Below are 13397 nucleotides of genomic sequence, written 5' to 3' on the forward strand. Positions count from 1 at the left end.
TTACTATTATTTAAGTGAGTACTTAGTATTGGAAAAGTTAGTAGGTATTATGGGCAAATAAGCTACTGAAAGAAATATAAAAAATTCTTTTTTATTTTTATTTATTTATTTATTTATTGGTTTTACATTTGCAGTGCACAAAATAATGCAATAAAAATAAGTTAATTATCACAAATATTTTCATTAAAGTTAGCATTGATTAATCGTGATTATATATGTAATATATATTGTGTATATTTATATGTTTAAATATGTATATATATTTATTATAATATATAATATATATTTATATTAAATATAAGTCATATATATTTATTTATTATGTGTAAGTATAGATGCTAATTTAAATGCTAAAGTATATAAACAGTACTCACACATATATTCTGTAAACAAACGTTGTTTGAAAGCAATTAATCACAATCAATTTGGCAGCACTAAAATGAACAAATATATATTTTAATATAGACATTTAATAAATATTAACAGTCTGACATTAGGTATAGCAAAGAAGGTCACGATTGCAAGACGAAATAGGCCTTTTTTTAATTTAATTGCCTTTTTGTTGGGGAATTACAGACATCTGATATATATAATCACTTCCTTTTCCTGCTAGGTTGGTTTTACCTTATTTCTAAACATCTAACACATGAAATCCTGTCCTTTGATGTCTAAAAAGGTCATGCCACAGTGTATGCATGAAATGTCCCATGCAATAGAGTCAGTAAAACTGAAATGGATTTTAATCAGAATATATTTACCAGTAAAACTTGACCACTGACCACTACCAGTCAATATGAAACTATCTGAATTTATCTAATGTGCAATATGTTTTGTTACCAGCAAGTAGCATATTTGCTAGCAAATAAAAAATGGCACATTAAAATAGTTTGGAGGAATAAATGTGGACTGAGTCGCACACACAGGTGTGACCGTGGCCAGTGCAATGGGAGTAGGTGAGAGAGAGAGAGAGAGAGAGAGAGAGAGAGCGAGCATGCGTGAGAGAGAACAGCTCTTTCAGACCGATTATAACGAGAGAAGAGAGGGAGAGGGAGGAAGACAGATTAAGCAGACTGAACACAACTGTTGTTTTAATCCCCTGAGCGGATAGATTTAGAGGAAAAAAACTACTGGTTTGGAGAAGAGCAGCCATATTGCATGGACCTTTGGTGGAATAACAAGACTCAGAGGAGCAGGAATACGCGGAGTTCAGGAGCAAACATCCCGACTTCACGATCCGTTCAGCAGCCCGGCTGACGCTACTTTTTCAGCACACTTTTCCGTTTAATCTGACTTTCTCCTATTTATTATTTATTTATTTTATTTTTAAGATAGTGTTAACCAATTGATTGAAAGATGAAGGACCGACTGGAGCAACTAAAAGCGGTAAGCGTCTGTTTTTTATTTCTTGTTTAGTAAACGCGACAGAGGTGAGCGCGCAAGTGTATGGGAATGACATTACGTAATGAAGTTTGTCTAAAACCACCTCGGATACTGTTAGACAATGGTTATTGTATGAATGAGGAACATTTTGAAACTTTTATGTACATTTGTGGCTGTTGCATCAAAGAGAAATTATACAGAAGTTATAAGCGTCTGAAATGGAGTCTGTTTATAAATGTCCAACAAGTGCTCAATAAAGTCAGCATACTGTAAGTCATAGTAGATATGGTGTAAGGAGTGAATAGAGTAGACTGATGTGGTCACCTGACTCATGGAGGGGGTCACGGGTCTCTGGATAGATGGGGGATGGGGGTGAGAGAGATGAGGATGATCTTAAAATGCTTATTGAAAAAAAAAAAAAGATAACAATAGAGTTTGCCATCCATTCTGTAGCTACACTAATTAAAAAATACCATATTAGGACTGTAGTTTTGACATGTTTGTTGCTTTTAGGACAGTTACCTTGATGTTTGTACTACTGTGGTACATTGTTTTTGTTGTGGTACTATGGTACTTTGTTTGTATAATTTTTATTTTAGATACATACCCTAATGCTACCATGTTTTTATGTATATGTATCATGGTACTATGCAAAACTATAATGGTTTTTGGCCATGTGTCATTATGGTATTGCTGTTTTTGTGAGCATGTATTATGGTACTACCATCGTTTTGATTATGTACTATGTTTTACAGACATATAACCCAATATAACCATATTTTTAGGCATGCATCATGGTACTACTGTGGTTTTTAATATGTACAATGTTTTTCAGACATATAACCCATTACTATCACATTTTTGGACATGCATCATGGTACTACCATGTTTTTTAGACATGCACTCCAATACAGCCACATTTTTGTGCATGTATCTTGGTACTTCAGTCGTTTTTTTATTATGTACCATGTTTTTCAGACATATAACCCATTACAACCATATTTTTGGGCATGTATCCTTGTGCTACCATGGTTTTTAATATTTGCCATGTTTGTCAGTCATATATACAAATACAGCCACATTTTTGGGACCTGTATCATGGTACTACCATGTTTTTTTTGATTATTTACCATGTTTCTCAGACATATAACCCAATACAACCATATATTTGGGCATGTATCATGGTAATACCATGTTTTTTTGATTATTTACCATGTTTCTCAGACATATAACCCAATACAAGCATATATTTGGGCATGTATCATGGTAATACCATGTTCTTTTTATTATTTACCATGTTTCTCAGACATATAACCCAATACAACCATATTTTTGGGCATGTATCCTGGTGCTACCATGGTTTTTAATATTTGCCATGTTTGTCAGTCATATATACAAATACAGCCACATTTTTGGGACCTGTATCATGGTACTACCATGTTTTTTTGATTATTTACCATGTTTCTCAGACATATAAGCCAATACAACCATATATTTGGGCATGTATCGTGGTAATACCATGTTTTTTTTATTATTTACCATGTTTCTCAGACATATAACCCAATACAATGATATTTTGGGCATGTATCATGGTACTACCATGTTTTTTAATCATGTGCCATGTTTTCCAAACATATAACACAATATAAGCATATTTTTGGGCATGTATCATGGTAATACCATGTTTTTTTTTATACTATTTTTAACATGTTTTTCAGACATATAACCCAATACATCCATGTTTTTGGGACTTGTTTCATGGTACTACTATGGTTTTTGAGATGTACAATGTTTTTCAGACATATAACCCAATACAATCACATTTTTGGGCATGTATCACAGGAATACCATGTTTTTTGATTATGTACCATGTTTTTCTGACATAATACCATTTTTTTCATGATTATGTTTTTTGATTATGTTCCATGTTTTTCAGACATATAACCCAATATTCCATGGTGAAAAAATATGCAAAGTTCCTTAGCTGGTCATGTTGCTGATCAAGGACCAGCATAAACCAGCAAAGGACCAGCTTAAACCAGCATCAAAACAGCATATGCTGTTTTTTTTTCAACAGGTTTGCCACATTTGTGGGCACGTATCATGGTACTACCATGGTCTTTGGTATGTACCATGGTTTTTAGGCATATAACCCAATACAACCACATTTTTAAGCACGTATCATGGTACTACCATGGTTTTTATATGTACCATGTTTTTTACATATGGTACAACGATATATTGGACGTATATCATGTTTTTAGACATGTTCCATGAAACAACAGTTTTTTTGGGCATCATGGTAGTATGACGGTATTTTTTCAGGCAAATTGAAGTTTCAAAATTCTGTGATACATGAATATGGTATATCATAGTACTATGCTATTACCATCTGATGACGGTACTGTACAGTATAAGATATTAAACCATAGTATTGTTGGCAATTGGTTTGGTAGGGCTGAGTTTATTCTGACGTTTTGTAGAGGGTGTCAGATATTAAGGGCAGGGTTAGAGGTGAGGATTTGTTTCTGTGGTGACTCTGCCTCAGTCAAATATTTCCTTTGTTGACTTTGTTACCTGAAGCTGCCTAGCAGGCAAGAGGAACTAGTGTGTGTGCGTATGTGTTTATGGCCGAACCTTATTTACATTAGTCATAGTTGTGTTTCTGTGCTGTTTTGCATAGAGAAAATCTCACTTGCTCAGTTTCTTTTTTGTACGCTCCTGCTAGTGGTTAAGGTACAATAATAACAGAAATAATATTTGTACACTTTCTGCTGTTTGCCCATGCAAAACTCGCCAATACAATGCTAAGGTGTGTGGTTGCCAGGGTGTTGCTATACAGAGTGTTTTAGGTGTTTTTAAAATGCTGCTAAAATACAAACATAGTAGCTAAAATAAAACAGCCACTTATTAAGTTTATTATTCTTTACAATGACAATAGTTTTTTTGCTTGCATGTTTATTTAAATCCTTAACCTCAAGTATGAGCAATACTGCAATAGTATTAGTCATACCTGTCTTAGTGGACAGTGCTAAAATCAGCTGGGCGATGTCTGCATGTAACCCTCTGTGCTGTAGGAAATCCTGTTGAGAGAAAGAGATCTTCCGTTCTAACCTCCTAATACATGGGTTTTTCTGTCTGTGTCTGTCTGTAATGTTTAACTTGGTGTGGCCACTGTTTTCCTATTCTTTGTGTGTATATGAGTTTTATAGGCTCAGTATTCACACACACACATACACTGGTGCACTTCTTGTAGCACTAAAGGAACTGTGGGACATTAAACAGCTGAGCGGGAACACTGTGTGAGGGTGACAATTTGTTTTTGAGTCCTTCCGGGAACTCCAGTCGGCCTTCTTCTGTAGTGTTCGGAGGATGAAGAGTGAAAAAAACACACTTAATGTATTGCTCTGGTGTTATAAACTTTACTCTTAAAGGACACTGTTGACTTAAACTCACCATACTTTAACATAGTAAGACGCTCTCTCTCATTTTCTCTCATTTTCCCTCAGCAGGAAGTCTCTTGTGGTCTTATCTCTTTACCTCAGTTCACAGCTTTTCCAGCACGCTGCATTCGTGTGTGTGTGTGTGTGTAAGTGAATGTCTCCGACCTTCACGAAAACCAGTTGGGTTGGCAACACATTGTTAATACTACAAATAAACTTGAAAAGAGAGCTGAAGTCTTTGTCAGCAGGATGGGTAAAATTACATTTTGTCACAGGAATAGTTCAGCTGAAATTCTCTAGTATAATCTCAATAAGTGCTTGTTTTAGAATATTTTTGTTAGACCTTAGCTGATGGTCTTTTACAAAAAACGTACTATAGTAAATAACCGGTTCCCACCAAATTTATGATTAGTACAGGTATTTACAGAGCCACACACAGGACATGCATAAAAATGCATTTAAAAATATGTTTAATTAAATCAAAACAATTAATGAATTCATTGTGGCCTTAATTGAAAGGGGTCATCGGATGCCCATTTTCCACAAGTTTATATGATTCTTTATGAAAATATACTTTGGTTAAAAAATCTCAATGGTAGTTTAAAACAACACCCTTTTTGCCTTGTCAAAATGAGCTCAGCAAATCAACAGATTCTGAGGGATTGGTCCTTTAAATGCAAATGAGCTCTGCTCGCCCCGCCCCTCTCTTCTCTCTGTGGAGTGACGAGCTGTGCTCGGAGATTGTTTACTTGAGCCACATTTAGCGTGTTTAGCCGTGAAACTTGCTAACTAGCACGTTATTAGAAAAGGTGATTGCAGAGATTTTTTAAAAAAACCGCTTATACTCACTTCTGCTGTAAGTGAAGCTGGATCACGAATGATTTGCGCGAACATAGACAGATATATGTAGATCGGGAGGTGCATTCCCTTCACAAACAAACGTAATCCACTGCATCTTCAGCGGCTCAGATGTCGAGGGTAAATGACGACCACTATGTTCATTATTACATCCAGCAACAGTGTTCGGAGACTCAATTGGAGATATTCTTGTCTAACTTGCATCCCTGCTCCGGCATCGAAACAGTGGAGGTCGGACTGTTACAGCTGATTTAGGGGTCTGAGGTAAGTCGCTCTTGTCAATAAACTATCATGGGAGCGGCCTTTGTCGGTGTGATGCCACAATTGCTCGATTTGAAATAGGGAATGTTATTTTTACAGATTAATTAAAAACCACTGCATGGATTTTTATCATTATAGGGTAGATTTGTACATACACTGCAACACAAATTAAAAGGGTCATCGGATGCAAAGGTCACTTTTACATGTTGTTTAAACATTAATGTGTGTTGGCACACACCGACAGAGGCCGCTCCCACGATAGCTGATTGACATGAGCGTCTTACCTCAGACCCGCCTTAAATCAGCTGTAACAGTCCGACCTCCATTGTTTCGATGCCAGAGCAGGGATGTAAGTTAGACAAGAATATCTCAGATTGAGTGATTGAGGTGTTGTGTTGCTGGATGTGATAATGAACATAGTGATCGTCATTTACTCCCGACATCTGAGCCGCTGAAGATGCAGTGGATTACGTTTGTTTGTGAAGGGAATGCGCCTCCCAGTCTACATAAATGCGCAAATATGCGCAAATGCATAAATATAAATGCTATGTTCATGCAAATCATTCATGATCCAGCTTTACCTACAGCAGAGGTGAGTATAAGGGTTTTTTTTATGAATCTCTGCAATCACTTTTTCTAATACGTGCTAGTTAGCAAGTTTTGCGGCTAAACGTGGCTGAAATAAACAGGCTCGTCACTCCACAGAGAGAAGAGAGGAGCGGGGCGAGCATGACTCATTTGCATTTAAAGGACCAATCCATCAGAATGTGTTGATTTTTGCCAAGCTCATTCTGACAAGGTAAAAAGGGTGTTGTTTTACACAACCATTGAGAATTTTTAACCAAAGTATATTATAGACTTTTCATTAAGACCCTAAAGAATCATATCAACTTGTGGAAAATGGGCATCCGATGACCCCTTTAATGTTCAAACAACATGTAAAAGTGAACTTTGCATCCAATGACCCTTTTAACAAAAACTACTTTTAATAAGAACTAAATCATGCGCTCAATATAATAATTCATTTCCTCGTTTTACTAAATCATGCGCATGATTTACTAATCCGTTGCCTTGTTTGAAGCAAATTGTGCGCACAAAATAATTTGCGCACTTGTTGTAAGTAAATTGAGCGCTCAATATAATAACTCATTCCTTCTTTTTTAAGTAAATCCTGCACACAAAATAATTTGTGCCCTTGTTTTAAGTAAAATGTGTGTTAAATACAATAATTTATTCCCTCATTATTCTCATTAAAAGCATTTTTAAAAATTACTTCATAATATTTGCTGAGGTGTGTTTATGATCTTAGTATCTTTTTCATCAATTTTTCAGTAATTTTCTACCATGATTTCAGTCTTCTGATAGGAAGGGGTGTGTCTGCTTTGAGACTTCAGTCTAAACGGCTGCGATGATTGGCTAACATCTTTGCATAGGAAATGAATGTTACAACTGGAGCTCGTTAGAAAACGTTTACTGCATTTTTACTGCAACAGCTGTCAAGATTAACTGACAGTGTAGCCTAATGCAGTCACATCACAATGATCTCTTTATTGCAACATAATTTCTGCAATCTCATGAATAATTTCGTCACATCTAACAGTGAAAATGTGATGCATAAGCGACTGGTTGAGCAGTGTAAACTGTGTCAGTAATCAAAACATGAGTTTTGGTAAAAATGCAGAAATCAAATTACTGATAGAATTGCTCTCATCTTGAATTGACTGCTTCAGCAATCATAAAGATCTCTTTCTGTATATAAAATAATCACAATATAGAGAACAGATTATTTTCACGCTACTGACGTTTAGTTGCCAAGCTTTTAAATAGTAGTTTACGTCCCTAAAAAACTAAATATAGCTGATAAAGAAACCGTGGTTACCATGGAATGTTTTTGAAAGTGTAATTTGAGCCGTCAGAAATGCTGAATGACTAAAAGTGCTTGGTGTTCATATAGGGTTTCACAGTGTGTGTGTGTTTGACTCCTCTGTGGTGGAGTGACAGAGCTGAAAGTTTGATGACTGTAGAGAAATCCTCGAGTGGTGTCATAAAGAAGGTGTGATTTCACTCGGACTTTAACCCACATGTCTTCTGACTGCATTTGAGTTATAATGTTATCACGCAACAATCTCTGTTCTGTGATGGCGTCAGCGCGTTCAACTGCTGTTGACTGTAAAGCTATCATTAAGTGGAACACAGTGCTGGTCTCCACATGCTCTTTATCAAACGTCACAAAACACACCTTTATGTGCTTGGCATATAAAAGTGCAGTGCAAGACACATTGGCAGGTGTCCCATTTCTAAAGTCCACATGAAATCACAATTTAACCTACTTCATGCATGTAGTTCATTCTACTTCAGGCATGTTTTATGTTTAAGCCGGCTTTACATGCAATAAAATGTAGGTTTGACAGTTTGCTAATACAGCAGTCCTTCTGCTGTTTCAGGGCAGCTTACAATATGTCTTGTCAGCAGAGGCCTTTGACACCGGATGTTCATGTGACATGATAATTGTAAGAACCATATTCTTAGGGTTTAATAACAAAACCCATTAACTAAACATAAAAAACCCAAGACTGTAAACTTTTGACTTACAAGAGATGAACAGTATAACAGTGACTGTTATGTCATTCTCTGATAACATATTCAGCTATTATTAATACAGGTACCATATGCACGCACAATGTGTAAGTGTGACCTGGAAATATCTTGTGTTTTAGCCATTTTGGCTTGTCTTGTCATTTTGTGAGGATTTATTTAAAATCTGTGTACCATGTTGTGTTGTGCTTTGGGTTGTTTTAATCAGATCATCTGCTGTAAGTAACAATATGGCAGTTTATGCCATATTCTGTTCATGTTTTAGTAAGTAATAAGCACAATAATAAACTAGAAACTGGCTTAAAGGAGAAGTCCACTTTCAGATCAACAATTTACAAATAATTTACTCACCCTCTTGTCATCCAAGATGTTCATGTCTTTCTGTTTACAGTTGTAAAGAAATTATGGTTTTTGAGGAAAACATTTCAGCATTTTTCTTCATATAATGGGCTTCAATTGTGCCCCCGATTTCGAACTTCCAAAATGTAGTTTAAATGCAGCTTCAAAGGGCTCTAAACGATCCCAGCCAAGAAGAAGGGTCTTTTCTAGCGAAACAATCAGTATTTTTTTCAAAAAATATATTTGTTTAATACTTTTTAAGCCCAAACGCTCGCGTAGCACAGGCTCTCGGATCCGCGTCCACGAGTCGTTCTTGAACGATTTGTTCATTTTGAACGGATCTTTAATGTGACTCGCGAAGAACTAGTCTCGGGGAGTGATTCATTTAGTTGTGCATGCGCAACGTCCTATTAGGTTCTGTACTGGAATTAGTTCACCTGTTTCGAGTCTTCAGGTTTTTCGAGTCGTTCGTTCATCTTATGGGGCTGTCAGGTGATGCTGTTTTGCTAAAATGAATGAAATGACTCGAAAAAAGATTTGTTCATTTTTCTGCTGAACGAGACTCAAAGGTCTGAGTCGGTAAAATGATCCGAACTTCCCATCACTACTACGAATCAAGTTCATCGTCTGTGTACTCCAGCTAAAAAAGGTAGAGTATGGCAAAAAACTCCATCTTATTTTCTCCTACAACTTCAGAATCGTCCGACATGTACCTTTTTGTTTGTAAACAGCGTTTGACTAACTTGCACTTTCTTAGTCTTTGCACGTTCACTTTGTAAACACTGGGTCTGTAGTTCTGCCTATGTTCCGCGTGACCTTTCAACATGATTCAATAGTACGTCGTGAACGTGCATGCCAGAACCTGTGCTGCACAAGCTTTTGTGCTTAAAAAGCATACACATTTTTATTTTTCGAAAAATATGACAGATTGTTTCGCTAGACCCTTATTCCTCGGCTGGGATCGTTTAGAGCCCTTTGAAGCTGCATTTAAACTACATTTTGGAAGTTCAAAATCGGGACACCAATGAAGTTCATTATATTAAGAAAAATCCTGAAAAGCTTTCCTCAAAAACCATAATTTCTTTACGACTGAAGACAAAGACATGTGCATCTTGGATGACGAGGGGGTGAGTAAATTATTTGTAAACTGTTGTTGTGGAAGTGGAGTTATCCTTTAAGGTACATTCTTTTTGCTTTCCATCTGTGCTATTTTTTTTAAAGGTTTGTCTGTTGGCAACTAGGGCACATTTCATGTTTTAAGTTGATAAATACAGAAGGCCAGACCTGTCCATTTTGCTTCAGTTTGTTGCATTTCATTCATTTTGTTTTTTTTAACACAAGAATGCATCCTTTATGAACACCCTCATGCGTCTGAGAGTTTTTTGTGTATGAACAAATATTACTTTATCATTTTATCATATAATTTTATATCATTTTTCTTTAAATGACTTGCACACAAAGCTAATGTGAAGATCAAACCATTAGCTTTACTGAAAGATAAAGAATTAAGCATGTGAACTACAAACACTAAATGTTTTGGGATTCATTTTACATGAATTTGCAAATAAATACATCATAAATTGTTTTGCAGAGCATTTTCATAAATTAATTTTTTTAACCACAAAACACATGCAAACTACAGTCAACACAAGCTAACCTTGAAACACAAGCTAAATGAAAATTACTACGAAGCTTAGTTCACAATATATTTATGCTTCATGCATGTCTTTATAAAGTTATCTGAGTTTTTAAAGGAAAACATTTTCACCATTTTCATTTTTCATCATTACTCACTGTGGAACCATTTAAGCCCACCTTATGTGTTTCGATGAGGATTCCTTCTTACAAACTTTGATCAATTTTTTGAGTGAAAGTGTTTAATGATAAGTTCTTTGTGTGCTTTTACTTTACTAATATTTCACCTTACCTTACTTACTGCCTTAATTACAATTATATTTAGATATTTAGGGCACAAATTAAACACTGTGTAGCACCATTATATAGTGGGTGTCAACAATCGTAGAGGCATGTTGCCTTTACCATGACAGCAAAAAAAATTAGCCTGTAAAAAGTAAAATAAAATGTCTGTTCTAGCAAAACAGTTTGCAGTGGACAGAAAATCTTTTCAGAAGGGATGGGAGACCTTTAGCGGTAGAGAGCGATTGTAGATTGTCTTCAAGTAGACTGTAAACAAGAAGCTAGATCGTGTAATATAGGATAAGTGTAAAATGAAGGAAGGAAAAATGTGAGGTGAGCTGATCTAAGAGACTGGTGTGTCTTTTTACATCAATTTGTACATCAACTAATTAATACATTTTCAAATGAGAGAGAAATTTAGCATTTTAACAGTTGATTTTTCTTATAAACCATGTCAATATCTATGAAAAACTCATAAATTTGGTGGACATAATGGATACAAGGGCTCTAAAAGAAACCATCTTGAAATGCTTTAAATTATTTTATGGGCAAATCGGTTTTGAAAATGACCGATACCGATAACCATAAAAATACTTACTAATAACACCGATAATAGGCCGGGCTTCTTGTATTAAGAATAACAAGGGCTCTTAAAAAATATCTTTAAGTGCTTTAAATGATTTTATCGGCAAATCGGTTTTGAAAATGACTGATACCGATAACCTTAAAAATGCTTACAATTGGTGCCAATAATCAGCCGGGCTTCTTGTATTAAGAATAACAAGGGCTCTAAAAACCATCTTTAAGTGCTTTATATTATTTTATCGGCAAATCAGTTTTGAAAATGACTGATACCAATGACCATAAAAATGCTTACACTATCAGAAAAAAGGTACAGTTCTGTCACTGGATCAATACCCTAAGGTACAAAAGTAAAAAAGGTACATGTTTGTACCTTACCTACCCCTAAACAGTACATATTAGTCCCTTAAAGGTACATTTTAGCATTTTAAAAATACATATTGGTACCTTAAAGGCACATATTAGTACTTTAAAAGTACATATATGTATCTTTTCACTTTTGTAACTTAGGGTACTGCCCCAGCGACAGAACTGTACCTTTTTTTCTGAGAGTGTACTATTGTTGCCGGTTAGGCTTCTTGTATTAAGAATAACAAGGGCTCTGACAAAAAACTTTCTTTAAATTATTTGAATTATTTTTATTTTGAAAATGACAGGTACTGATAAATGCTTACTATTTGGTGCTGATAAATAGGCAGGGTTCTTGTATTTTAGCAGTTGGGCATTTTCCAACAATTTGACACATGGCTGTCTAATTACCATGATGTGTTTTACTGATTCATATATATAATATGAAATGGTTCACTTCTGATTTGATAGCAAATTACACAGTATAGTTTAAGAGTTTATTATTGGCTATGTGTGGGTTTGAATAAATTAGCTTATTAACTATCTGAAAAAAGGGTTTGAAAATGCAAGAAGTAAAATTAGTGGTTATCCACCACAAGATCTTGATCGTCAGTTATTGCTGTTTTCTTAGAAATGCCCCATCATGGAAATTACCTGTTTTTTATGGGAGTTACTCAATTTTAGCATCTAATTGAAGTAGTTTAAAGGAATAGTTCACCCAAAATTATAATTTTGTTAAAAGAAGATATTTTGAAAAATGTCTGTAAACAAAAAGTTGATGGTCCCTATTGACTTTTATGGTAAAAAAAATAGTATGAAAGTCTACCAGCAACTGTTTGGTCACACATATTCTTCAAAATATCTTCTTCTGTGCTCAACAGAAGAAAGAAATTAATTCAGGTTTGGAACAACTTTAAAAAAAGTGTGTAATTGATGACAGAATTTACATTTTTTGAGGTGGACTATGTCGTAAAATATCTTTCTGAATGTGTATTAAATTGTGCATAGAAAGCAAATCACTTACCAGTCATAACAATGTGCAGAAAGACAGTATGAGATCATTAAAAACACAAATTATATTTCCTTATTTCTTTACATGATATTTTCTTATCTCCTTACAAGTATTGTCAACAAATGACATCACACAGCCAGTGTTTATGGCCCGTTCCGTCCTACTTAGGCTAACTTTCCCTAACGCATTTAAGATACTAATATATATATATATGTGTGTGTGTGTGTGTGTGTACATGAAATGTAATGCACTTCTTATTTTGTATGTTTCAGACATGCGATCATGATGATGAGGATGTTGAGATCGCCGTGGACAATGCTGCCTTTATGGATGAGTTCTTCACTCAGGTATGTTCCTCTGTGTATTTTACAGTGAGTGTTTGTGAAAATACTTTTGATGTGCTTTGTCTGAACGTGTTGCATGGTGACCTTTACTGCTTGTTTCAGATTGAAGACATCAGGAACAGCATTGATAAGATCGATGAGAATGTGGCCGAAGTGAAGAAACTATACTCAGTTATTCTCTCTGCACCAACATCAGACCAAAGTAAGACACATTCACATGTGCACTCATTGTGGGCATTTTGACCCAGTTCAGCATTGTTTTCCACTGGCTGGTAATAACAGCTAAGTAACAGGTGAAATAGACTCTGAACATGAGTC

General features: G+C 35.3%; 1 protein-coding gene across 4 annotated transcripts in view; it reads left to right on the forward strand.

Moving 5' to 3' along the window:
- The first annotated feature begins 1006 nt into the window (after positions 1-1006).
- stx3b (syntaxin 3b) overlaps positions 1007-13397 on the forward strand; it is a 38814-nt gene continuing 26423 nt past the window's right edge. For all 4 annotated transcript variants that reach the window (XR_007829062.1, XM_051127644.1, XM_051127642.1 and 1 more), the window contains exons 1-3: positions 1007-1383; positions 13008-13082; positions 13182-13281. Coding sequence is in view for 3 of the 4 variants with exons in the window: in XM_051127644.1 (XP_050983601.1) it covers positions 1354-1383; positions 13008-13082; positions 13182-13281 (205 nt within the window). In the remaining variant the exon portion in view is untranslated. The remainder of the gene's footprint in view (positions 1384-13007; positions 13083-13181; positions 13282-13397) is intronic.

This window comes from Labeo rohita, chromosome 14, assembly GCF_022985175.1.
Source record: "Labeo rohita strain BAU-BD-2019 chromosome 14, IGBB_LRoh.1.0, whole genome shotgun sequence".
NCBI lineage: Eukaryota > Metazoa > Chordata > Actinopteri > Cypriniformes > Cyprinidae > Labeo > Labeo rohita.